Here is a 27,352-nt window from a genome sequence, read left to right as displayed (position 1 = left end):
GGAAGGAGTTTATCCCAGGAGCCTCATAAAGGAAAGTGGTCCCCCAAAGGGTAAATACGGCTGTTCCAAAAAGCCGAGCTTCCGGTGGCAGGGCATTCTGAGCTCTATACGCCTGTGAAACAGCAAAGGAAATGCAAGGGGCAGAGACGAGCTGGCTCACACAGCTCTCATTCCCATCCCGCGCTGTGGTCACCTGGGCCCCATGGAGAGTGTTCTCTGCTCTAGGGTGTGGCTGAGGAGGGAGGAGCAGACCACGAGCACCTCCTGCCTGGCTTCTCTCACACTCACACACATTTGATCCTACACTTTCCCCGGGAGCACACACTATAGAAACCACAGCAAGCTTCCTCCAGGGGAACGTTCCTGGAAGGATGCAGCTCCACCCTTTCTCAGGGGAGACATTTTGTAACTCGAAAGAGAATTTTGGTAACTGGAGTCAACTGAACTTGCTCTGTAGCCTTTAAGTATCACTGACGAGGGGCGTGACATTAGCTGGGGAAGTAGACTCCAATTGCCTTCTTCCTTTTGAATGCAACAACACTACATCGGAGACAGGGCTAGAAAATTCTAATCTAATTCTTCCAAGTCCTTTGGAAGTTTCAGATTTTTTTTTTTTTAACCTTATTCTTGTCTTAGTTGGGGTACCTATTGCTGTAATAAAACACCATGACCCAAAGCAGCTGAGGATGGAAAGGGTTTATTTCATCTTACGGCTTGTAGTCCAAAATCCAGGGGAGTCACGGCAGGAGCCTGAAGGTAGGAAGTAATGTAGAGGCCACAGAGGAGCACTGCTGACAGGCTTGCCCTCGACGTATTGCTTACCATGCTTTCTTATAGCGCCCAGGACCGCCATCCCAGGGACGGCACTGCCCACAGTGATCTGGGCCCTCTCACATCAAACATCAGTCAAGAAACTGCACACTGTCCAATCTGGTGGGGCTACGTTCTCAGTCGAGGTTCCCTCTTCCAAAATGACTCTAGCTTGTGTCCAGCTGACACAAAAATGGCCGGCAACATTCTCTGATATACATTCCAAAGTTAAGGACCCCTCCCCTAAACATGACCCCTACTGGGCTGGCAAAGATTCCATCATTTTCCTGACTCGAGCATTCTGCAGCCTGAGATCCCCTGACGACAACTCCGTTCTGAGTGTATAGTGACTTCATGCTTGTTTTATATCAGAGCAGGTGCACGGAGTATACTGTGTCAAAGGGAGTCGGGCTTCCGATAAGGTGTGGCCTTTCTCCGTCTCCGTACAAACAGGCTACTGTCCCTGAACATGTGACTGCTGCGGGTGGTTTTCTCATTCTTTGTGTATTGGGAGGCAGAGGTCAACATCAGGTTTCGCATCCCCACCTTGTTTTAGAGAAGGCCTCTCGCTGAAGGAGCTCACCAGATTCAGCTAGACTGGCCAGCAATGATCCAAACAGAATCCTCCTGTTTCTGGAGGATTATAGGTATGTGCTAATGCCACAGGCCTTTCTATGTGGGTGCCTGGGATGGAAGATGAGAACTCATGCTTCTACAGCAAGCAAGCACACTGCACAGTGAGCTGTCTTCCTGGCCCCTCACTCTTTTTAAAGAAAACTTTTAGATTTCTGTCTTTTTGATAGGCTTACCAAATCAAATATGCTTTTAGTTCCTAACTTATTTCGGGTTGAATATCTGTTCTCTGCACTGTTTGGGATGAAAAGGATGTCCAGATTTGGAAGATCTGCATACATGTAATGAGACCCCTTGGGATGCATCTCCAGTCTCAACACAAAAGTCGTGTATGTTTCATGCACACTTGACACACCTAGCCTGAAGCTAATTTGACGCCGAGTCTTTGGTGCACCTGTGTTCTGACTGCAAACCGCTACATGAAGTCAGGTGTGGAATTTTCCACTTACAGCATGGTGCTGCTACTCAAAAAACTTTTCAGATTTTAGAGCACTCTGTGATTTGTATTTTTGGATCGAGAATGCTCAACCTGTATTTTAATGCTTTGGCCAGAAACCTCCCCATCAGAATGGAAAGTTTAATTTCAGACTGACATTTTTGCCTCCTGGGATGGTGAGATGTGCCTTGGCTTTTTTTTTTTTTTTTGTATTCAAATATGTTTGAGGGATGCTTTCCTCTAGACTGTGGTGGAGAGGAGTGAACGTTGGGTATGGCATCTAGCACTGGTCATCTTCAAACTCTCCCCTCTGGCCTCAGAGCTCCTGGCTGGTTTTGTGCAGCACCCAGAACTCAGCATGCCTAGGAACAGCCAGGCAAGTGATGGGATCGGGACCCACAGTCTGCTCAAGGCTAGCCCCAAAGGTAGGGGTGTAGTTCACACTTCAGGACACTAAACTCTGCCCTGACAAGGGGGGTGACATCAGGCAAGCATTCAACCTATCTGCAGAGAAGAAACCAAACCGGTTATGGCTCTGTCTTCTCAGTGCCAGAGAAATCAGAAACTAGGGGGGGTGTCCTGGATACACTCCCCTCCCCTCGCCTCTCTCTTCTCCCTTCCCCCACTATCTGCTGGGATTCCTCTCTACTGCACTCTAACTCCACTGTCCTTCGCTCCATCCTCCAGGCCAGTATTTTCATCTACCTGCTGCAAATATGTTACCCATTTCTATGTGGCAAGACATGCACAGATCACCATCCCTATTGGATTTGGACCGATGTGAGTCTCAGTAAGACCCAGTAAAGCACAGCAGGACCCTAATGAGGCCCACCAGTCCCTGTAATAGCCACTGTGGCCACCCCTTGCCTTCTCCATCTCCTTCCTGGTCACTCCGTCATGGGAGTTTGTGGCTTTTTTTCTATGCAGTAGGTTCCTATCTTTTCTACCACAGGTCTCTAAGCATATGGTTCCTTCTGCCTGCAGTGACAATCCCTACCCCCACCCCCAGCACTCATTAGAATTTGCGGTTATGATGTTTACATATTCACTCCTTTTTTTATCTGTCCTGCCCTGCCCCACCCCCAGAGTAGAATGTAAACTCCATGGAACTAGGGGCTTTGTTTCTTTATTTACGCACCCAACTGCACTGAAATATTTAACAAAGAGAATAATTTTTGGGCAAGTATACAGGTCACAACTCAGAATGAAACCTGTCTAATGTCAGCTCAATTAAGGTTTAAGTACTCACTCCAAGGAACAGAGGGTAATGGAGAAACCTGTAATCTGGGTGTGGCGGAAACATCACTATGGGAGGTTTCCAAAAGGGTGATGTTTCTGCTCTACTTCGCATGTGCACATGCATGGGCACAAGTGTGTATGTGCATCTCTGCACATGGGTGTAAGTGTGTGAATGAGTGTGTGCACATGTGCATGAGTCCGTTAGATTGGCAAGCATGGGTGCCATGGCATGCACCATGCATCCGCTCCCTGCCACCAGTCCTCAGTTTCCCCTGGCTGACCCCTCTTCTGCACAGGTACTTTCTCCTGCTAGACTCAAGCAGATCAGCTCAGAGGTTGCTACTTCCTCCTGGTTGAGCCCTTAGGGGAAGCACATGCCATCACTCAGACTCTTCCATCAGAAATCCACTCTTCAGAACCCATAGTAACTCAGTAGTATCCCGCTGTCTGCCTGTCAAGGGCAGATCAGGACAGCAGAGGATCTGGTGGGACCTGGAGCAGCTCACCTCTGTGAGACCAGAGCCTCTCAGAGTCCAGCTTTGAATTCTCACTGCCCAGCTAAGAGGCGCCGAGAGGAAGACGTGGCCCATCTAGGATTCTTAATCACATTGTTCTTTCTCATCATCTTTGGCTTTTGCGCCTCTAGCCCAGAGACCAAGAATGCTGAATCTGAGGGGGTCACACTGTAACAAGGCAGTTCCAGGGACCCCCAACCTGGTGCAGTCTTAAGAGGGACCCTGCAAAAGAATACAGTGATCACTCAATACTAGGAAACACTTAATGGAGGCCTTTCCTTGTAGGCATGCCATTAGGGAAGCAGTAAACAGATGAGGGAGACTGAGGTAAAGAATGGCTGCTGCATTGTGCCCAGGCTCTCCGCTAGTAACTGGTCCTGTCCATAAAGAAGTGCATTTCAAGGCATCCACTGAAGTATACCCAAGGGAAGACAGTTGCTAGAGGGCAGGGCAGGGCCAAGGGATCTACTGAGGCTCACAAAGGCACAGAGGACTGGTAGGGAACCAAAAGCCTCAGCCCCAAAGAGGGAAGAGGGGAGATGTCATTTGAATCCAGCAAGAGAGAGCCTGGGGATTGTAAGGGCTGCAAAGGAATGAAGGGCCATCTGGGACGGTGAGAATGCACTCCCATGCTCCTGTCTCCTAGTTAGGGCTCAGGTTTCCTGCTGGAGCCTCCCATGGCCTTCATTTCATTATCAATGAAACAGAGCAATTGCGCAGTGACCCTGTAGGAGTATGGAAGAGAATATGGCAGTTTCTCAAGAAACCAAATCATAGACCGCCTCACAATCCAGCTTTTCCACTTGTGCAAGTGGAAAGGTGCACACCCAGGAGAACTGAAACAGAGGTTCTAAGAGCCATCTGTATGTGCATTCCATGCAGCAGTATTCACAACAGCCCAGGGGTGGAGGCAACACAGGCAGATGTGGAATATGCATGTAAAGGAATATTAGTCCACTTTTGAAAAGCAAAATCTAGGGCCGAAGAAAATAGCTCGGCCAGTAAAGTGCCATGCAAGTATGATGACCCAAGCTTAGGACTCCAGTACCCACATAAAAGCCCGAGTCAGCAGAACACATCTATATCCCCAGTGTCAGGGGATGTGGCGACATACTGAAGTCTGGAGTTCCCTGGCCAGCCAGCCTAGCCAAATCAATGAGAGCCGGGTTCAGTGAGACATCCGTCCTTAAAAATAGGGTGAAATTGATCAAGGAAGTCACTCAGCATCGACCTCTGGCCTACACACACACACACACACACACACACACACACACACATCACACTAGCACACAACACATCTATATAAACACGTACACATAAAGGGAATTCTAATACACTACAACATGCATGAGCCTTGAAGACACAGCATTAAGGAAAATAAGTGTAAAAAGAAATCAGATGTATGAGGCACCTAGGACAGTGACATTCCATAAAAACAGAAAACAGAAGCTGCTAAGAGCTATGGTGGGGTCAAGGATGGGGAGCGGTATAAAGGACAGAGTCTCAGTTTTGCAAGATTAAGAATTCTGTAATTTGTTCCACAATGATACTTAACACAAAACCATATACTTGTCAGTGATTAAGACAGCAAATTTCATGTTTTGTTTTTTTAAATAAGTAGTGGGAAGGAGAAAAGGGTAAGGAGGAATCATCCAGCTGGGTGAGCACACCACACTCTCTCGGTGACTGGGTGACTTTGGGGTTCTTCTGAAGATTTTCAACAGGCAGAGCGCTGCTGTAATCCAAAGTCAGACATTTTAAATCTAGAGAAGAGGCCTCCAAATCAGGGTCCAGGGCATGTGATTCAAACTTGTCTCAGTACAGCGCCCCCTCCAGGAGTAGCCCTGAACTGCTCAGAAGCCAGCTTTATCGACACAGTTGCAAGACAACACAGACAATTCAAAGCGGGCGGCTGGGGTTTCACATGAGCACTGTGTAATGCTCCTAACTGAGCCCTGTAGAGGGACAACAAGGAAGGGGTAGGATATGGTTCAGCCTACACTTTAGGATGTCACAGTCTAACCAGATGCCGACACTGTAGGGCAAATGGCAGACATGACTTCTATTATCGAAATGTGAGGATGATAGTTACTATGAAGTAAACCATTTCCCAAAGCTATAGGTTGGGGCTGTCATTTCTGGATAAAGAGCAGGACTCTTTATGCTTTTACAAACTCTTCCACCATGCTATTTTCTCATGGTTGCCATGGTGGGGAGATGGCAAGCATTTCCCGGCCAACACACATTTGGCACCCCGGTACAGAACCCCACTTATACCACCAAAGCTGCCCCTCTGGGCCAGTTCCCACCCTTGCTTTTAGAACGGCAGGTTCCCGACACTAGGTGGCATTTATGGAGCCCCTACAGTATACAAAGCTGGGCAGAAAGGGAAACTCCATACTCTGAGCCATTGGTCCCATAGGAGAGAAATTCCACAATGGTTAGTAAACACAAGATATTACCCTAGTAACAGAGGAGGGAGGGCTGTGCACTTTCAGTAAAAGAGTGAGAAACAAGTACCTCTTGTGGGAAAAGGCACAAAACCCACGGGAGACTCCAAGCGCCTGGCCCTGTGAGTGATGGAGAGATCAGACTGTAAACAGACCTCCAGCTCCTCACACAAAGGGTGAAAAGGGGGGGGGGGGCTTAGAAAAGCCAAGCTCCTCAGCCAAGGTCACCCAGCTTTGATCTAGAGTTGAGGAATGGCCTTCCCTGAGGTCAGGGAAACCAGGCCCTTCACTGGATCCTCAAGGAGTCCTTGAGGGCTACCTCTTACTTCCCAGGGACTATTTTCATGGCTGAGCCCCGATTGGTCATTTGTCCTTCTCTCTCCCTAACATACCTAAATAAGCCCTTACCCAGGAGAACCCCATGACCTTCCCACAGAAGGAAACATACCTGCCTGCTTGCCTTACCCCTCCCTGGGAGCTATTTCACCCATAACCTGCAGGGATCCTGCAGAATTAATTCCACATTGTAGCTGCCTAACAGCTCCTAATTGCATGGCTGGAGACTCCCACAGTAACCCTGAGGAAAGGGCCATAAATTTAAAAGGTTAATTTCCTCTCCACTCCCCATTCAGACTCCTGCTCAATAAATTACCTTCCCAAACTGGCAAGGTGGCAGAGCCCAAGGACCAAGGTCAAGAGCCCCTGACTGGGTCCCTCATTAACATTCGGCAGTCTCTGCCCAGGACACTCCCCAAGGCTTGTAGAAATGCCAGGGGGTCAGAAGGTGACAGGACACCTTACCCGGGAAAGAAGTGGCAGGATGCAGAACAGAGTCTAATGCCATCCACAGACAGGGACACTCCCTCAACAACCAGTCTGGGCTGGTACCAAGCACACCCTGAAAGAGCAGCCATCTCAGAATGATCCCTAGACATACTGGCTAACAGCTAGGAGGGGCCATCCATCCTCTTCAGGGGTAATATGGGGGGGCAAAGGGGATGCCGGGCAACTGACGTCCTTCAATCACCTTGTTGATTTCCAGGACCGTAAAAAACTGTGCCACGAGTTTAAGCACTGGCTTGAAATTCACTATTCTAGCTATGCCATTTCTGTATATATGGGCAGGTGCCAGGCAACAGAGAAAGGGCCAGGGGCTCAGGCTAGGGTCCTAGTTTCAACCCCACTGTGCCAGGCTCCCTCACTCCACTCCCCTCTTCTCTACACAGCCTAGCAGGGAAAGACTCAAGGGCAATGAAGGGCTGCACGGAGCTGGCCTATGTAGGCTTGGTAAACACCCCCATCTATTGCTACTGTTTAGACTGAGAACAGGTAAATGTCAGGCCCCTGAGGAAGGTCCTAGAAACAGAAATGAGGCTGACCTGAGCCTGGATCGGGAAAGAACACAGAACATGACTCTCTCCAATTCAGGTAGGGATGGCTGTGACTAAGTAGGGCCCAAGGAGAGAAAGCAGAAAAGGAGTGGCAGGGAGCTGGGAGAAGAGAAGGCAGAGTGGCCACACATGGGAGAAGTAAGGTGAGGCTGGGAGGTGGTGGTGGAGCGCGCCTTTAATCCCAGCACTAGGGAGGCAGTTTGAGGCCAGCCTGGTCTACAGAGTGAGATCCAGGACAGGCACCAAAACTACACAGAGAAACCCTGTCTTGAAAAAAAAACGAAAACAATAACAAAAACAAACAAACAAAAAAAGAAGTAAAGTGGAAGGCAGAATGGAAAGGTGCAGCAAGAGTTCCTAGTACGCAGTGGAGAAGCAGACAGAGGCTGGAAACACTGGTCCAGGGCTAGAGTGCCTAGGTTCAAGGCAACTCTGCAACTCTAGCTGTGTGGCTCAGGGCAAAGGACTTTGGCTCACTGTGCTACCTGCTAAGGCCTAGTTGGGCCCACATAAGAGCTCAGTAGTCAAGGCAAGCTGCTACAGCCAGAGGAAGCAACTTGTGACCTAGGGTGGGTTTGGGGGTGGGGTGGGGCTGTACAGCAGCAGGGAGACTTTGAGCAAGCTGCAGAGAATGGAGGTAGCAGGGCAACAGGACTGAGGATAAGCTCTGGACCAGAACCCATGGGGAAACAAGAAACAGCAACTTCCAACCCATTTTGCTTCCTTTGCTCACCTATACGTAGGTCCCGTGATGGCTTTATGAAGAGGTTCAGGGAATATCTTCTCATCATGGCCATGCCTGGTTGCAGGCACAGAGCAAATGGGAGATAGAGGCTTTCTCTTCTGCAGAGCATAGGAACACCTACCCTGAAAAACTGCAAGGTGGAGAGTCTTGCTGAAGAGCTACAGTTTCTTCCCCACGTCCCAGGCAGATTCTAGGAACAGAGCAGGCCATAGGCCAAGAGGAGCCTAGATGGTAGAGACTCATAGTCCAAGCTTGGGAAGCCTACCCCATGCACTTCCCGGACCAGGCTGGAATCTACTGTGACTTAAGTGTGCTTTCTCTTCACTTTGATCTCCCACTGCCCCTCTGTGATTCCTAATTACTGATAGGCACATGAATGCTAAGCAGAAAAAAGCAGCTCCCTGCTGTTTCTAGGATCTCTAAATTATCAGTCACCTTGGTTTATAGATAACTTACTTAAAAGCTTCAGAATGGAAGTTCTGAAAACCCTTAAAATTAGCTTGCATAAAAATGACAAAGAACTCACACACACACACACACACACACACACACACACACACACACACTGACCGCCATTGTCGTCATCATCATCATCATCACCATCACCACCACCACCACCTAGAGCAGCTTGGCACAGGGGAAGAACTACGACACTGTTGAAAGAAACCATTTTGTAACTCTGACACACATCCCAAGACACCAACAGGCTGTGTGCTGAGTTTTCCAACAGCATTGCACACGGCTCCTAGACTCACTCTCTCCCTCAGCTGTTAGAGTCCCCTCCCTCAAGTGCCGTTTCACCCTATTCCTTGCTGGTTAAACAGGAAGGGTGCTTTTAAATGGAAGAGGGAAGGGACCTAACATTCTCTGCGCCTAGCCTCGCACAAGGATCTTGGCGATACTAAACTTCAATTTCACAAGGAGCTCCCAGAGAGGGCCCCTGTTTTAATGAGCAGACCCAGCCTCGGTGAGCTCTGAGCAGCTGGCACAGGGGGAGTGACAGAGGTGTTGTGACTTCAACTTCAGAGGCAATTTCTAGTATTTGTTTCTTCAGAGATTCATCTATTCCCAGGGGCATGTATACACATGCATTCACCCATGTGCAGGTATATGTGCACGTGAGGGTGTGTACACACTTGCAGGCTGGAGGATAACCTCTCGGGTCATTTCTCGGGAGCTAGTCACCTTGTTTTTTTTTTGTTGTTGGTGGTGGTTTTTTTTTTTTTTTTTTTGAGATGAAGTCTCTCACTTTTACCTGGGACTCATGCATTTGGCTAGACTAACTGGGTAGCAAGCCCCAGGAATCCCCATGTCCCTGCCCCCTCAGCACTGGGATGAGGAGTGCTCATCACCACACCTGGCTTTTTCCCATGGGTTCTGGGCATCACAGGTCCTCATGATTACACAGTAGCCACGTTACTGACTAAGCCATATCCCCAAGTTCCCTGTCACCTAGAACAAAACTATCAAAGAGGGAAAAGAGAGATGATGACAGTGACATCACTGAGGGCTGACGGTGCACCAGGGGATGTTCTGAACACCCTCTGTTCTGAAGAGACAAACACCAGCAAGGTTCTGCCCATTTTACAGATGTGAAGATCAACAATACGTGCATGGCCCCAGACGGCACACTCAGAAGTCGGGGAGCTGTTTCCCGTGTCTCACTGGAAACATATGCAACAGGTTGTGTCTGGAACATTCCCTCCCATTCTTTCCTATCCATCCATTTCCATGCTGCACCCTCTTCTGTAGAATAGACTCATGGAACCCCGCCCCCCCTTCCTGTGTGCTCTGTGGGCAGGCAGTCACAGCCTCCCACAGGGCCTGCCACCAAGCGCGCACCGCTCGGCTACCTGCTCACTAGGTAAAGCAGGGAGACGACAGCAGGGCACAGAGCCCTTATTAACGGCATCTCTAATGAGCCCTCAGGAGCATAAGCAGAAACACACTCTTCGCGCTAGTGGGTGGCTTCCTTTTCCATCCTCGGCTCGGAAGACGGCGGTTCTTTAGCTACAGAATGCACACAGCTTTCTCCCACTTCTCACGCAAACGAAACCCACAAAACAGGGAACCGAAGTATCCTGGCCCTCGGTCCTCGGCAGCACAGGCCTGTACTCAGTGCAGAAGTGAAAGGCTCCATGTTCCATAGTCATAGCAACCACATTTGTGGATCCCATATTGGGACATTGGGTAGCTGTGAGGGGAAAGGGACAGAACGTTAGAACTCAGGAACTTGCAGCCGCAATACCCAGAGAGTCTGTCTGCACGGAGGACCGTGGGGCTCAAAGGCAACTGGGGACTCTCCCACCTCTTAGGACACCCTCATCCTTTTCCTTGGAGGAGCACCCTAGCTCTCAGCTGCACCTGAAGGGCCTCATTATCTCTAGGAACCTATGGTCCCTGGAGTCAGTACACTCTTTTCTAATTGTACAAAAGGACCTGGTGCCAGGAACAGAGCTCTAGAATTAAGCACTGGGTTCTTGCTCTGCTGTTCAAGTTCTCAGAGCTCACATACTGCAGACTGGAGCTGCACCAAAGAATCTATGGAAGGGATAAGTGTGTTCCATAACCCCCATTCTCCACATGGGAGCCGATAGCTATGTGTGGAGTCGCGAATGTTCTAATACAGGTGAGGAGCTGAATGGTCAATGTCATGTTGCTTTAATGAATTCATAGTGATATATGTGGCTAATGAGTGTCCCATGAGTACATCCCTAGATGGTACTTAGGGAAAAAAAAATCACCTGTCTTTTAAATCTAGAAACCCTATGGATCTGTAGGTGGGGCTTGTCATGACATTTAGACCACAGCTTAATAAGAATGAGTTAAGTGCTTCTTGTGTGCCAGAAACACATCTTCAAGCCAGATCTTTAGTAAGGGAAATACCATCATCCCCACATCAGCTATACAGAAACAGCCACAGAACTGGGAAGTGGCAAGGAACCAGGAGCAAACCCAGGCAGCCTGGCCCAGTGTCCAGTCCTCCATCATAATCCACGTGGGGCCTTGCTGCGGTTAGCTTAAGAACTGGGGCTTATAGTGCTCTTGCCGTGAACAGCTGTGGAGATTCCAGTGATCCAGCTTTATATCTCCTCTCCTGTTCCCAAGGCTAATAATGCCATCCCCTGAAACAGTTTGGAGGTCTTGAAAGATGCCATTGTGCCTGCTTACACAGAAATGCCTTCCATGAAGAGGCCAAAGAGAAGCATAAACTCTCCTGAAACAGCGGCCAGCCCCGGCTCTTAACTGCACAGCAACAGCTCTGCCCAGTGCACTGGCCTGAGAAGCTGAGAAGTCACCAGGAAGTGCTCTACTGTGCATGCCCCCCACACCAGGCACTCTGAAAATGCCCCTTTCCAGTCCCCAGACGTCATTACCTTTCATTAAGATCCACAAAAATTTCATTAAGTTTTTTCCCTTTAAAAGTGCATACATTCTTTAAGAAGCTAAAACTCAGGGGAAAAAATGCATTAGTTTTCCACTAAAAAATGCTGAGGTTATTTCGGTCCGGCACTGTGTATCTTCAATGACAAAGCTGGTTGAACTAAACTATCCTTGTCCTAGCAGCTAACAGAGACTAGATTTTAAAGGGAATGTGACTTCACACTCCTTCCCTGCCCTAAGACCTCTGATTTCCTCTCTCCAGCCTTCTCTCTCCACGCCTCTGTTCCTCTCTTTGGCGCCGGCTTCCCTCGGTGGAGTGGAGTTAACACCACATCAGCAAATACACACTGCATTGCTTCTTTCTCTTCCAACGTAAGAAGCACGTCTCCCATCAACTCTAGAGAAACTGGACCTTTATTATTCCTCTTTTAACCTAAGAACCCCAAGAAAAGTCACTGGATGTCAAACCGCCCGAGAGGGCTTCCTCTGAAGAGTGTTTCCATCCAAAGTTCAATGTGTTTTGCTCTCTGGGGAGCTGAAGTTATAACCAGGGCCTCAGAAGGGCAATGATCCACAGAATGATAAAGAACACTGGCAAGGGAGATAGACTAGGGAGAAAATAAAAGCCTGAGCTCCTAGCAAGTAGTAAGGAAACTGACCAATGAATTCAACGTTATCTCTCCGGCTGCTTCCAAAATGGTCTCCATGACAAACAAAAAAAAACAAAGGCCGTCAGTTTCAACGTGGCAATGTTTAGAAGCACCATGGGAAGAGAAAACCAGCTATCATGTGTCTAATGATGGATATACAGGGTGAGCACTTTTACTCAAATCCCCAAATTCAAAAGGCCACAACCCCCCAACTTCTTCCAGTGTCTATATGACACTCTATGTCCTGTGTATGTGTTATGTGACAGTTTGGAATGGAACACAGGTCCAGCTGTTGGACCATTCGGGGTTTTGAATTTCTAGATTAGGTTTGTTCAAGCAGTAAAAGCCCATGCAAATGTTCCAGATTGTGAAAGGCTCAAATCTGAACTGCTTCTGGTCCCATGAATATGACAACAGAGACACTCAAACTGTGTGTGTCATGCCAGGTAGGGTAGCTCCTACCCGAACCAGTCAGGACTATAGATCCACAACAAAAGGAAGTTGAGTGTACAGGTAGAAGATAGATAAGGGTGGGTCAAGGACCAGCCTTGAGACTACAGAAGACCACAGGACAATGAATGAAGTTCTTTAAATCTGGCCGGAAGAAAGTGGTAGAAAGAACTGTCGAGAAAAATGAGTTTTAAGATAAGTCCATAAGCTAGGCATGGAGGCACACAGGTGCAACTCTATTACTCAGGATACTAAGGCAGGAGTATGGTCCCAAGTCCAAGGCCAAACCGGCCTATACAACCAGATCTAGAACCATCATGTCCTCGATGGCTGAAAAGGCCTTTCCTTTCCCAGGTCTTCTATAGACACAGGTTCATGTCCAGGGCCATTCTGCTGCTGAAGGTCTTCAGTATGTCCCAGGGCTCAGTCACCATAAATGGCAAGTGTTGTGCTCAATTGAGAGGTCTGGTGCCTGGCACTGCTTTGACTAGTGAAGCTCTGCTTGTTCCCAATCTTACTCACGTGTCCACCTGTGATCTGGAGTGTCTTCCTCTCCCTACCAGTCTCAGATGTGATCTAGAAGGTTTCAAGTCATGACAGACTTGCACAGAACAAATCCACCTGGCAGAGCTTGGGCATGGAAAACCCAGTTCAAGCTTCATAATCATAACGAACGTATACTGATTAAATGCTGCTGGGCCAAAAACGTAAACAAAGACATCTGGTGAATAAGAGTTTCTTGCTGTAGGAAAGAGGGGTGGGTGTTTGAGACAACACTCCCCCCACCCTGCCCCGCCTCTCTCTGCAAAGCTTCATCTGATACAGTTTACAATTTCCCAGTGAGCTAAATTCTGAGAATACTAGGCTTCTCCTGGGCCAGAAATGTCTGAGTACTTCATTCGTTACTGACGAAATGACAAAGTCCAGCCCTGCTGTGTAGGAAGAAAGAGATGCACCAACAGTGAGATAGTTGTGTGAAGTCACTGTGTGTGTGTGTGTGTGTGTGTGTGTGTGTGCACTTGCATGTGCTTGTGAGCATTACCAATTATGGAGGCCGGATCAGTGCCAAGTGGTTTTCTCAAACGCTCTTCGTGTTGTTTTTTCGACACAGTCTCTCATTTAAACCTGGAGTTATTCAGCTAGACTGGCAGACCAACCACGCCCCTGTGATCGGCCTTCCCCACCTCTCAGTCCTGGGTTTACAGACACGTGCTACCACACCGGGCTCCTGCATAGGTGTTCAAGATCTGTACTTCGGTTTTCATGCTGGCATGATGGGTATCTACCTCACTGAGCCATTTCTCTCTTCCGGGTTAAGTCACTTTTCACACTCAGTGTGACTCTTTCAGGCCTGGATTACCTTGGTGGTAACACAAGCACTTGTAGGGGTTAGAAAAGAGACAGCATACGACAGGAAGACTGGGAACCCGGACAGTGGACAATCGTCATCTCAGCCTGGCTACTCACCAGCTCTAGGACCCTGGACAAGTGACCCCACTACAGCTTCAGTGTTTTCCATCTACGAGTAATATTTCTCTCCCTGGACCCCCTGAGGAGGGAATAGCCTGTGTCACAGCTCGGATCTTCACGAATGACAAGCCAGTCCCTTCAGTGTCATTATGGTCATTATCCGAATTCACAAGCATTCTGTACACTTGCCTAAAGGAGCAGACAGCTGTGAAAGTTTCTTTGTGAAAATAATGAATTCTAAAATTAAACACGGGCTTGCAACCAGTAAGAAGGCCCATACCAAAACCTAAAATCAAATGTACCAATGTGGGCTACACTATGTTCTTTCCTCTGCCTAAGGGCCTAATGAGACATGCCTTTAGCACCAGGATCACAGGTATTAATGTGTACTTGGATTGATGCGGTGGAGCGACCTAGATGTAGGCAGGCCTCCTTGCCCCGTGGCGACAATGTATACAGACTAAGGCCAGGGTAGGCAAAATGACTGAGACCTAATAATAAATGCTTCTGGGTTGCAAAAGGTTCTGAGTGTCCACACACAATTCTGGAATCTGTTAGATCCTCACTGTGATAATGAGACCTCTGACTGGGAATTCAAATTCCCTTTGTAAACTCCATTAGCAACCCACAAAGCAGGTGGGCAAATGTGAACCTTTCTTAGGGAATAATGTCTTAGCTAGAAAGGGAAGCAGAGAGAAAGATAGATTGCATCTCTCCATGGAGACAAATCAGAACACACTCCTCTCTCTCTCCCCCTCTCTCTTACACACACACACACACACACACACACACACACACACACACACACCCCTGAAACAGGCTACCATGGTACAAAAACATCTCTATCTGTAGAGGAATTTTCTCCAATGCAGCACTATCCCCCCTAAAGTTTTGCCAAAAAGTTGTCCCATTCATTTGTTTCCCAGATGACTGCTTGGGTCCCTCATGACTCTGTTTTTGCTTTGCAAGGCCCCAAGGGACTATTTCTTAGTAAGAACACATGGAAACTTTTGACTCTGAGAGTTCTAATTCTATTAATAATTCCAATGCATTTTTAAGATGCTTTTTCCCTTAAAACAGCATCAACAGAGTTTTGATTTTATCTGCGTATTAGTTCAAACCAGCACAGAAAAATGCTGAATATTACCCAAAATATCCACAGCTAGGCTAAAAGAAGGGATGGAAAAATTCAGCTCCAGAAGAATATCTTGCAGGAAGTGATGAGGGGGCACAGGAAGGGAACAGACAGGTGTCATCGAGGCCACTGGGAACACATTCTGACTCCCCACACATGTTGCCCAAGCAATGCTCAAGAGCTTCCTGTTATCAGGACACTGACCCTTCAGGGAGCAACTCGAATTGAGACCCAAATACTGAATAACACTCATCCATCTCAACACAACCATCTTGGATTTATCCATATTGTCTGCCACTGAGGCCAGCCCAACACTAGCACTTTACGGGGCTTTACCCATTTGGAGGTCATGAGCCGTGGTAAGATGCAGGTGGAGGTTTCCCCTATAAGAGCATGTGTAAGTCTCAGTCTCCACATAAATTTGGAAGGGCAAGGAGCACCATCGACACTAAGCACATCCAAGAAGCTTCAGCCTGAAAAAGCCCAGTTAAGTAACCCTCAACGAGTTCTGGCATTTGTAAGCCGAATTCCTAGATGCCAATTTTAAAGACCATACTTAAGATTTTATGAGCGTCCATTAACCAACTAAGACTCTGATATCTGCAGACTCCCATCTGCGTGTGGACTAAAATAAGCGTGCCTGTGAAAGTGCATACACACACACACACACACACACACACACACACACACACACACACACACAACTTGGCAGGAGTGGAATGGCATAGTTGAGTTGGATGGAACATATTCATTTAGCTTATTCATTCCTGACAATATGAAGTCATTAGAGGGAGCTAAGGAAGCTTTGGCAATTGCCAGCATGGAAAAAGACCAGGGTTGGTTATATTTCTCCATTCAATAAACAGGGCCATTGACTAAGCTGTATGTACTCACCGCTCTCTGCCCACATAAGTAATTTTCTATTAAATACATACTGCTCCTATAAAAAGTCTGACAATGGGTTATTTTTACATGCTTGAGTTTGGAGGGTTAGAGACAAGGGGAGGGGCATTCTCTTGACCTCTGGGTCCCTGACCTGCAGCTTAAATGACTATGAAATAATGAAACAAAGAACCTAGCCAGGACCTTCAGCCTAGCACTTAGTCTTTTATGTACTGGGTCAGGAGCTCTTCAGAGTATCAGGATGCAAATCTTGGCATGGTGAAAGAGCCAGCTCTTCCTTCAGAGGTCAAACATCTCACAGGAGTTTAGTACTAGTTATGGTTTGAATATGAAGTTTTGTGGCTAGGATCATGCACTGAATGTGGGTGAAGTTTGGCAAGGGGAGGTCCTGAACCTTAGATGGCAAGGCTGAGCTGGGACAAGCAGGTCAAGGCTAACCCTGTTTCCTAGTTCCTGTTTCACTCTCTATCCCTGCCCTCTATGGTGTGAACAGCCTCCTCTTTCTATGCTACGGCCTGCCTCATCATGGCCCAGGAACTAGAGCCAGAGAATATGGACTGAACTCTCTGAGCCAAGAGACATCCTTCACCCTTCAAGTTGGTTTTCTCTAACATATGGTCACAGTATTAATAAAACCAACCATTATATTCATCTTTCAAGGTGCCTGGTTGAATCTCAAGAGGAAAGCAATCCAACTCAAGTCCTACATGACAAAACAGTGTTCAAGCCTAATGACATGGGATCTTGCCTCTACTGCAAGTATTGGGAAAGATGATTTACATAACAAAGCAACTAGGATTTTGAGGGCACGATTCTAGCTTCAGGAATAGCCAAATCCAGGACACTTTCCCGCCCTCTGATTCTGGTCTACTCTCTGGTTCTGCTCTTATTTCCTCTGCCTATCACAGCCAAGATGGATATTGGAGTCCTGGTGCATTCTGGGTTCTTACAGTTAGCTGTCCTAGAAAGAATGTGACCAGTGTGTTTCTGAGTCCAGAATAGATTCTGATTGGCCTATGCCTGTGGCCAATCATTGTAGGTCAGAGCCTTTCTCTGTGTCATAATTGGCTGTGCCTAGACCAAATGATGGTTCATGCAGCTCACAGTAACCACCTAGGATAGGAGAGGTTGTTCCCCATATGAGAACAAGACAATGAATAGATAGACTCCAGCAAGGATCTATAATATTCTTCCAATACCTCTCTAGCAAGCAAGGGTAGTTAATCCAAGTCGCAGTGCCAACAGCGGTAAACAGTATTGTTTTAGATAAACCAAACTCTTCACTCCATTAGTTCTTGCAGAATGCTTCAGAGGGTGAAAACGACACAAAGAAAGTCAAGATGGTTCTTAGAAAAGCAAATCATCTAGAAATAAACTAGACACAAAATACAGCTGTTATGGAGAGATATCTTAAAATCTTTTCTTTGAGAACAATACTTGAGCTGCAGTTGAAAGGAAAGATAATAGGTCTGTATTCCTCAGCCAGGTGCAGTAAGAGGGTGGCAGTGAAAGTCAGTCTTTGATATTCTGGTGGAAGGAAACAACGTCTTTGTAAGAATCTGTACCTCCTCAGGTCCTCCTGGCCCTCTCCAGTCTTCTAGCCTGTCTCACAGCCACTTCACTGCTGTTTGAACGTCCCTTTGCAAAGATGCAGTCATCCACACAATAGACACGAATGTTCCGACCAATCCAAATTGGATTCCTTCTTCATTTCAATGCTTCCTTTAGGGAACTGTGGTCCTTTTCTTCACCTGGTCCCCGTTTGTTTTGAAAAGTGGTTTTGTTCCTTTTCCATACTTTGCATCAATGTTGGCTCATCTTTCTTATTTTTATAAGGCATTAGGCATGGTGGAGGCCTGATCAGCACCAGAACAACCGTGATCATTCTCCCTCATCCCTGCCAGGAAGTCCTGATAGAAGCTACCAGTGTTGATTCACTGATGCAGCTTAAATATGAAATATCTCCCAAAGGCAAGTGGCACTGTTTGGAGAAGTTATGGAACCTTAAGGAAGAAGGGCTTAGCTTGTGGAAGTAGGTTGCTGGGGAGGCAGACCTTGAGGTTTCAAAGCCCAACCCCGCTTCCTGTTCTGTCTCGACTTCCTGTTTCACCAAGAAGTGAGGAGTTCAAGTTGCATACTCCCACCACCCAGCACCATGCCTTCCCCATCACAATGAACTTTGTCCTCTCAAATCATGAGCTAAAGCCAATCATTCTTGTCTTAAGTTGTTTTGCCAATGAGTTAATCAAAGGCGGAGGGATTTCAAGGAGTTGGCAGTGTGGTCTGTTTGGAAAACAAATATCTTTAGTCTCTCTTAAAAATCAGCACCTCTGGGGGTTGGGGGAACCTGGAGAGATAGTTCAGCAGTTAAAAGCACTGGCTGCTCTTGCCGAGGGCCGGGGTTCAATTTCCATCACCTACACAGTGGATCACAGCCACCTGAAACTAGTCCCAGGGGATATGATGCTCAATTCTGACCTCTACAGGGACCAGGCACACAGGTCACGGTGAACAGACATACATGCAAGGCAAAATATCCATGTGATAAAAATAAAGACACACACACACACACACACACACACACACACACAAAACAAAACAAAACAAAACAAAACAACAACAATAACACAAAAAACAAAACAATAGATCTGGAGAAACTGGCTTCACATGCTTCACTGAGCTGAGGTCCAGGTAAGAACCACAGGATACCCAAAGCTACAGAGTTGGCTCTGCTCATTGGTTAACACGGCGCTGAGACTGCAACCCTGGAGCATCAGCTGCAGCCTGTCCAAAACCTGTTTGCAGGATGCACTTATGCAACATTCCTTTATCTTTTGGAAAGAGCTACAGCCAGCCAAAAGAGCAGGTTTTCAAATCACACTGATAATATATGAGGCAACCTGAGCTTGAACAGTTTCTGGCTAATGTGGATGAGGCTAAATTTTCATAGAGATTGATCACCTAAATGTCCAATGAGCAAATGACAAAATATCATGTGATTATGTAAATATGTACATCATTTATGCCATAGAAAAATTTATATGGGTGGACCAGCCTTACTCCCAAAACCCCAAATCCATTGTGCTTAGAAATTATGCTGGCATTCAAGCCTTGGGTTTCAGAACATGCTAGAATTTAGGCTTTTGGATTAGGACTGCTTAGTCATAAAGTCTAAGCAAGTATTCCAAAATTTGCAAAATCAAAATCTGTAGTAGTCCTTAGAATAATGGCTGCTGAACCTGAAATTGACAAATGATAAAAACATAGGTTTATTTACAGCATGGCCATAGCTAAGCAAAAATGTTTACATAGAAACAACTGAAATGAAATATACCTAAATAAATACTGACTGCACTTTTCTACAGGGGCCTAAATTATAAATTGCTCATGTCAATGTCCCCCAATTTGTTAAAACAAGAATTAATTTTTTTTTTAGAAGTTGAACTAATATTCTCCCAAATTAAGAGGCAACATGTCAGAATTTGGAATGCCATGCTCTGGGGTACTTATAAATTAACATAGACTTGCTCTGCTACATCCTGTAGCCACACACACTAGTATTGTATAGACTGAGATGAGTCACAGAAGAGGGTCTGTGGGAGAGCAAGATTTATGGTGGTTTAATTCAGGACTGAAAAGTTCCCAGATGGATCATACCCACTGCTGAAAATCGGGACCCAGGAACTCTAGCTCTAAGTCCTGTCCTCAATCCAGATAAGCCCACCACTAATCTATGCCTCTGTTTCTAGATGTAGAAATGGAGACACTATAAAGACAACCAAGGAAGTGCTTATTGATTCTGTCCTCCCCTTCAGATACACAATTCTTGTTGCTTAGGAACAGTGTGCCTACCAGATCCCATGGTAACTTGGTAAGGTGATGGGTTCACAGCTACAGGAAACCAAGCCAATCCACAGGAGTGATGTTCACAGAACAACCAGAATTCAAATCTGGAAATGACTGCAAGAAGCCTCACTTGGAATGCCCAAGGTAACTCAGGTGGTGAGCACAGCCAGGATGCCATGAGCCACTGAATGTGAAATATATGCACTTAGAAAGGAGTGAGAAACAGCCTCCAGCCCAGGCAATATGGAAGCCCAAGATAAGGACTATGGGTGAGTTGCTTAGCATACTGCCCAGACACACTGAAATGGCGTATCACCAGCACCTGGGATGACAGACTGGAACATGGCCAAAACAAGCTGACCACTTCCAGTGTCATTTAGTTCACAAAAAGAAATTAATGAGAGAAACTTCAATATCAATGGAGTTGCAAGAATATAATGAGCTACGCTTGCTCCCAGGAGGAACGGCTTTTCAATTATTTCTCTTAGAAGAATTGCAGTCACGGTGTATTTGATCCATACCCGACCCACACTCTTTGGAGAATTAAAACACATTTTACCCAATGTCAAGTTAAAATAAAAACTCATCAGAAGCAAAATAACTCTTTGCTCCCAGGGCTCCGAAAAGAAAGTGGTTCTCTTTGGTGGCTGGCTGGCACGCTAGTGACCTTTGTACTAAACTAACACTTGGCAGATGAAATCTGAGAATAATTCTCTTTGCATCATTAGCTGAAACACGAGGGCTGCTCTGGGTTTCAATATAAGTGATAACAAAGAAAACATGACACATTGGCTCTAATAAATGTGCCACTAAGCTCAGAGCAATTGTCCTGTGTAATCAAGCACACTGCTAGGGTCTCTCCTCCCCCATGGGTCCTCTGTAAAAAGCCCTCAGAAGACCACTCTCCTATGGCTGGATCCCACTCCTTCCAGAACAGCCATTCTCAAGAGAATCGGTAGCCACACCTCTGTCTGTGTCTTCCTCTTTGGAGGTTTGCATTGTGCATGAATCTGCCAAACACACTTGCACAGTTCAAAATGATCTGTCTTCACCTTGATCCCGATCTGCACTGTCAAAACTATATCACACACATGGGAAAATCATGCAGACAGCCCACTGCCCCAACTAATGAGTACACAGTAAACAGGAGGAATTTCAGCGGGCTCTATGTGTTCTCCAATGCTACTGTCCTCTTTCAGGGGCAGGGGGGATGCTGTTGTTGTTTGTTGTTTTATGGTACTCAGGGTCACGCTCCCAGCCTTGTGCATGCTAGGTAAGTATTCTACCACTGAGCCACATCTCTCACCTCTCTCTCTCTCTCTCTCTCTCTCTCTCTCTCTCTCTCTCTCTCTCTCTCTCTCTCTCTCTGTGTGTGTGTGTGTGTGTGTATGTGTGTTCCTATATGTGCGTACATGCTCGTGTGGTTGTGGTACAAGCCAGAGGACAACCTTGAGTGTCCCTCCTCAGATACTAGCAACCCTTATTTTTGAAATGTCTCTCACTGGTCTGGAACTGGGCAAGTAAGCTAGGCTGGCTGGTTGGAGAACCTCGGGGATCCACCTGTCTCTACTTCCCCAGCACTGGAATTACAAGCCCATGTTGCCAAGCCAGGGTGCATTTTAAATAGGAGGTCTGCTAATCAAACTCAGCTCCTCATTCTTACAAAGCAGCCACTTTGCTGACTGAGCTATCACTACGTTACTATGAAGGAAATCGGAAGGAAAGGTGCAGGGGACCTCTCTCTGTTTTTCAACAATCTGTGATTATATCACTATTACAAACTTAAAAGTTATTTGAAAAAAATTTACATCCTTAAATAATTAGTGGGATAGGGCCTTTGAAGAGGTCATTGGGGTTAAATGTCGCCCTGCGAATGGGTCCTAACCTAAACTACTCACCTTGTTGGAAAGGAAAATTAAGGTTACAGAAGCGATCCCAAGGGTCATGTGGGCCTAGAGGCAGAGCCATGTGAAGAGTCAATAGTGGGGTGGCCTTCTGAGAGCTACAGGGAGAGGGATCAGGAAATACCAACCTCACCAATATCTTGACCTTGGACTCCTAATCTCTCCAGAATTGTGAGGAAAGATTTTCTGCTGCTTAAACCCCCCAGTGAAGGGTGTTTCGCTCAGCAAACTGATGTACTGCCCACGTGCCCCAAGACCTCCATTCATTTGGGTTTGTCTTATGACTGGCCCCGCCCTCCAGTCCTTGATACCTCTTCTTAGGAGCAGAAGGGAGGATGGGACCCATTAAGCAAGGAAGACTCAGGCTTCCGCAGCCCTTCCCTACCCATGAAAGGCTGGTGCTCAGGGGAATCATCCAATAAAAAAAGGAGGGCAGAAATGCGTCTGTTGGGCCCAGAGTGTTCAAGGAGAAAGAGGGTTAGAGGAAGTTGTAAAGTGGAGAAGCTCCGCCACAGTGCGAGGCAAGCTTCCTGCTGGCACTAACTGATGGCTGCAGCAAACGGAGGAGGAAAGGAATGGGCATGTTGTACTGTCCACAGTGCTGGGAGCCGAAGGGAGACTCCACCAGCCACCTTGTCTGAGGGGCTGAGCTCTGATCTCAACTCATCTTTATATATGATAGAACAAAGGTACATCTCTTTCCAGAACCTCAGCCTGAATACCAGTTATGCCCACCTCCTGTCTCCATCCTATCCTCAAGGCCCGCTTCTAGTTTTGACCCCCATGATTCTCACCAGCAGTACCTCCCTCCTTGGAGTTCAAACACAGTCATATCTCTTCCACCTTCACAGCTCTTGACATTTCCTAAAGGCTTCAAGCACTCTGGTGAAATTCCTTGACTTCTTCTTGGCCCTGGATCACACCCCCAACCAACCAACCACTGCCCTCTGCACGAACCTCAGCTACACTTGGAATATACAGCTCTCTCTCACCCAGAGCCCAGCCAATATCCAGATCAAATGACTTTCGGCAAGCTACTTAACCTCTAGGAATCACAGTTTACCCATCTGCTTCACTTATAACAGCAAAAATTCTGCAAACTCCTTTCTAACAGTAGACAATATTACTAGCGTGGTGTGTGCTCACAAGGAAATATTTTGTATGCAGCCAGAGCCATAGAACAATATTTAGTATCATGGCAAAAAGCTCATGAAATATTAAGAGAAATGAAATTATCAAATCTTGTTTATTATAAGCACACTTTTGCTGAAAAGCATATCAATGCAGAAAAAGAGACTAGAATTGTATATACTATAAGGCCAGGAGTAACTAATCTCTCATTACTCTGCTTTCTATATTTTCAAAATTGCCAACACTAAATGTGTAGCACCTTTTCTAGTTATTTAAAAAAAATCATTCTCGTTCTCATTTTATCTTTCTCCTCCTAAAAAAAAATAAAGCAATAACAAACTAAAGTAGCAACCTAGTCAAAGGCCACAGTAAAGTAAGTCCATTACATCATCTCACTTACACTCTCATAAAAAGCAAATACCACTTGATGCATTATGAACTTGGAGAGACAAAAGGACAGCTAAGAAAACTAGGCTAATGGATGGTCACAATATGAAGCTAAGACATGACTGGACTCCTAAAGGGTGGATTCTTGGACCTCAGAGGGCCCAAACAGTTTCTACCACCATGCTGGCATTTAGTCCCTATGGGAACAAAGAGTGCCACGCGCCACCCACAGGTCATTATCCGGCCATCCTGTGAGGCTGAGCCCCACACGCTGCTGTATTGAAATGTATTGAAAAGGCTGCCAGAAGAGCTGAGTCCCCATTCATTCAGTTTTGTCCCCTGGTAATGAGTACCCTCAATTCCCTCCTTACTCTAGAAAAGACTGGCTTCAAAACTGGGCTGGCCTTGTGAATGGCCCATGCAGGAATCCTGGTGCTTGGTAATAGTTCAGCCATGAGAGTCAGAGGAGGTGACCATTTTAGGAGGAAGCACTGCAGGGACTTGAACTGTTTCACTTTTATCTGGATGTGGAAGTTTATGACCTGACCATAGATGTGTGGCTAGAACCCATCTGGTAACCTACGATACAGGCAACTAACGACAGGTCTGGTCTCTGGTGACCTGCAGCCCAGAGAGTGTAGGCTGGCCGACCCTCCAGGCCCACACAGAAAGGATGACTTGGAAACAAGCCTGTATTTTCCATGTATACTGTGTATATTTCTGCTTCCGATCCAGTGTTAAGTTAGTCATGTTGACAAAACAGGCTCCCTCTAGACCAGCTTTTCTGGAGCTGGAACTGGGGGTAACCAATATTCTCCCTTCCTTGACAATTCACATCTATACCTATGGTTGCAGCTTCATTTCCTTCTGACAGACCCTCCTCTTTGCAATGGGTTCCCTCAAACACTTTTAAAAGCTAAGTTAAGTAGCTTCCAGAACTAGGGCTTAATTAGAATTAATTAAGCAACAGTCTCATGACCATGGACAGTCTTTATGGCTCCTGCCATAAACGAATGCACCAGCTAATCTCTGCATATGCTACGGCCTTCTGAAACTGCTCCTAGAGAATTCAATAAAAAGCCACCTATGGAGGCCGATCTGTGCAGAAGGCTTGCTCTTGGCGACTCTCTAAATAGACCCATGAAACTATTTCAGAGAGACCCAGAACAGTTATCTGCACAGCTGTGCATGACTACATTTTGGAATTTGGTCAGACAGAGCAGAGCAGTATAATATCTGTGTATTGTACAAAAATAACACTCAACTAACTCTTCCATAGAAAGAAAGAGGAGCCCAAGTAAAAATTTGGCTGAAATAGTCTTACTACCAAAAAACTCACTACAAATCTCATGCACCAGATAAGAGAATTCAAAACAGTACCTTGCCTGGATTGGTCCTACTACTCTTGGGTCTATATCCCACCTCCCAAACCCAAATACCCCTTATCTTACAACTCACACCTCACCCAGTAGGAGAAATATCAAAGTAACTCATCAGAGAACATCTCCTGAAGAAGAGGGCTTCTGGGAATGCTCTAGAAGCCCTAAACCTATGTGACTGAGAGCTGATAAGATTTCTGGGGTGTTTTCTAGGGAGAGACTTTTCAACGTTTCATTGCCCATTCCCTTCCAAGTGGTGTGATTTGCAACCAGAAAATGACTTTCCCAGGGTCCTGGAGTAACATCAGTCAAGTCAAAGACCGATTGTCCAGCTCATGTTCTGGATACCATTTTAGCAACAAGCTGCTTTACCAGCAGCAGAAAGTAAAGGGTCACCTTAGTGGCCACACCAGCAGGACCTCACCCAGGTACAACAGGAGCCTTAACCCCATGGAGAGAGGGGACCAGGACTACGCATCTCTGCCTCAACAGTCCTAAGCTTTATTACACAGTTAGGTCCTAACTGGGTTTGCCTTGTTCCACCTCTGGCTAAGCAAGTGAACTCTCTACTTTTCCCACCCAGAGCTCCTCCCACATAAAGGTCACACATCTATATAGAATACACTTGTTCAATCATGGCATCAACTCTACGGCAAGCCTCTAGGTGGCTACCTGCTTCCAGCTCTCCTATCTCAGAAATCTTGGGCAGTATAAAGTAGAAGCCTGGTAGACGGGAAGCTTATGTTGAATTTGGTTCAAATTCTATTTTAACTTAAGCCTATATAATTAGCTTTATACCTCAAGGCACACTGCTGCCATGTGACACTCTGCTTCCTTGGGTAGAGGTCACTTTTTTTTTCACAGTTCCACACTCACTGGTTGGGGATGTCTTCACTGGAGGCAAAATTATACTTAGTAAGTTAGGGCTGGAGATACTTGGCAAGTGACCACCCAACTGTCCACCAGCACTTGGTCAAGGATACCATTTGTCACATGAGCAAATTGTCACTTAGCTGTTTCTTGAAACCCTAGACCTTGGGGCTATTCCATCTTTCCAGTATAAAATATTAGAAACTGTTACAGCAAAAAAAATATAGTTTTTTTTTTTTTTTTTGGTTTTTCGAGACAGGGTTTCTCTGTGTAGCTTTGCGCCTTTCCTGGAACTCACTTGGTAGTCCAGGCTGGCCAAAAAATATAGTTTTTAAAGTTTGTACATACTTCCTTTCTTCCTAAATACCAGTTCCTGAGCAGGCTGTTAGTGAAAACATTACCAGAAGTTACCAGCTTGGGATTATACCAAATGTTGATCATGTAATCCATTGTCTCTCTTTAGGTCCAAAAAGGAAAAAACAAAACAACAACAACAACAAAAAAAAACAAAACTAAGAGCTAAGAGGTGAAGGTTTTGATTGTTCAAAGTTGGGATTTCCTAGATGAGGACCCCAATATACCTTGGTGAACACTAGACAGCCCCAAATCCCTCTGTGCCACAACACACACACACACACACACACACACACACACACACACACACACACACACACACACACACACACAAAGCAGATTAATGCCAAACCCCTCCAGACCATATCTCAAAAGTGCTCTCATTGGGTGGCCCCTGGATCAAGCATGTGAGAATTTCTGGGGATCCAACTTGAGTATCCATGCTTTTCAAAGCCCTGGAGACGCTTAACCAGTTCTGTGAACCAGTGCCCCAGGTAAACAGGGTCCTAACTTTGCACCACTACACCAATACGTACAGAAGGGGCAGTGCCTACCTATGTAGAGCGAGGAGTCCTTCCTCCGCACGTGGTCGTCAATGTAGGAGACCCCCAGGGGCTGCACGGGGGTAGCACCGATGCCCAGGAGCACCTGAGCCCCAATGAGCAGCAAGTACATCATGTTGGTGGCTGTGCGGTTACGGCAGATGAGGTCGGGGTCAGGCCCCTCATCGCTGCTGGAGCCATTGGTGGCGCAGACATCGCGGCCCTCGGCGCCCCAGCGGATCTCGCCAGCCTCGTACTTGTACTGGTGGGTGAGGAACTCTGGCAACGCTGACAGCAGCGCGCCCAGGGCCATGACGATGCCACCACAGCCGATAAGGCGAGGTCGGTGCCCACGTGCTCCGAAGTAGCTCACGAAGAGAATCAGCGCCAGGTTCCCGATCTCGAAGCTGCTGGCGATCACACCCACATCAGCACTCTGAAGGTTGAACCTGCGTTCCAGGGTGGTCAACACGCTCACCTGAGGGTGGCAAAAGGAAATTTCAAAGTACGTCTTAGGGGGCACCCAAGACATCTCCCTGCCCTTCCTGGACCCTCCCCCACCGGCCTGGAGATGTGGCACCAGATACAAAAGGCAAGTAGAAACCCAGTGAATCAGACAAGCATCCCCTTCCTTTGATAACGAGTTAACAATTCACTTTTCTAGCATCAAAGATGATTTTTCCCAATATTTGCCTCCATCTTCAAGAGTTCATAGAGGGGACCTATAA

At 46.7% G+C, this 27,352-nt stretch overlaps 1 protein-coding gene across 2 annotated transcripts in view; it reads right to left on the bottom strand.

Annotated features, from left to right (window-relative positions):
- The window catches only part of Slco3a1 (solute carrier organic anion transporter family member 3A1), a 289,311-nt gene that overhangs the window by 200,769 nt on the left and 61,190 nt on the right, over nt 1-27,352 (bottom strand). For both annotated transcript variants that reach the window (XM_059272942.1, XM_059272944.1), the window contains exon 2: nt 26,637-27,102. In XM_059272942.1, coding sequence (XP_059128925.1) covers nt 26,637-27,102 — 466 coding nt within the window. The remainder of the gene's footprint in view (nt 1-26,636; nt 27,103-27,352) is intronic.

Source organism: Peromyscus eremicus, chromosome 1 (assembly GCF_949786415.1).
Source record: "Peromyscus eremicus chromosome 1, PerEre_H2_v1, whole genome shotgun sequence".
In the NCBI taxonomy this organism is placed as follows: domain Eukaryota; kingdom Metazoa; phylum Chordata; class Mammalia; order Rodentia; family Cricetidae; genus Peromyscus; species Peromyscus eremicus.
Note: the sequence above shows the minus strand (reverse complement) of the source record. Positions and strands in the feature narration are given on the sequence as shown.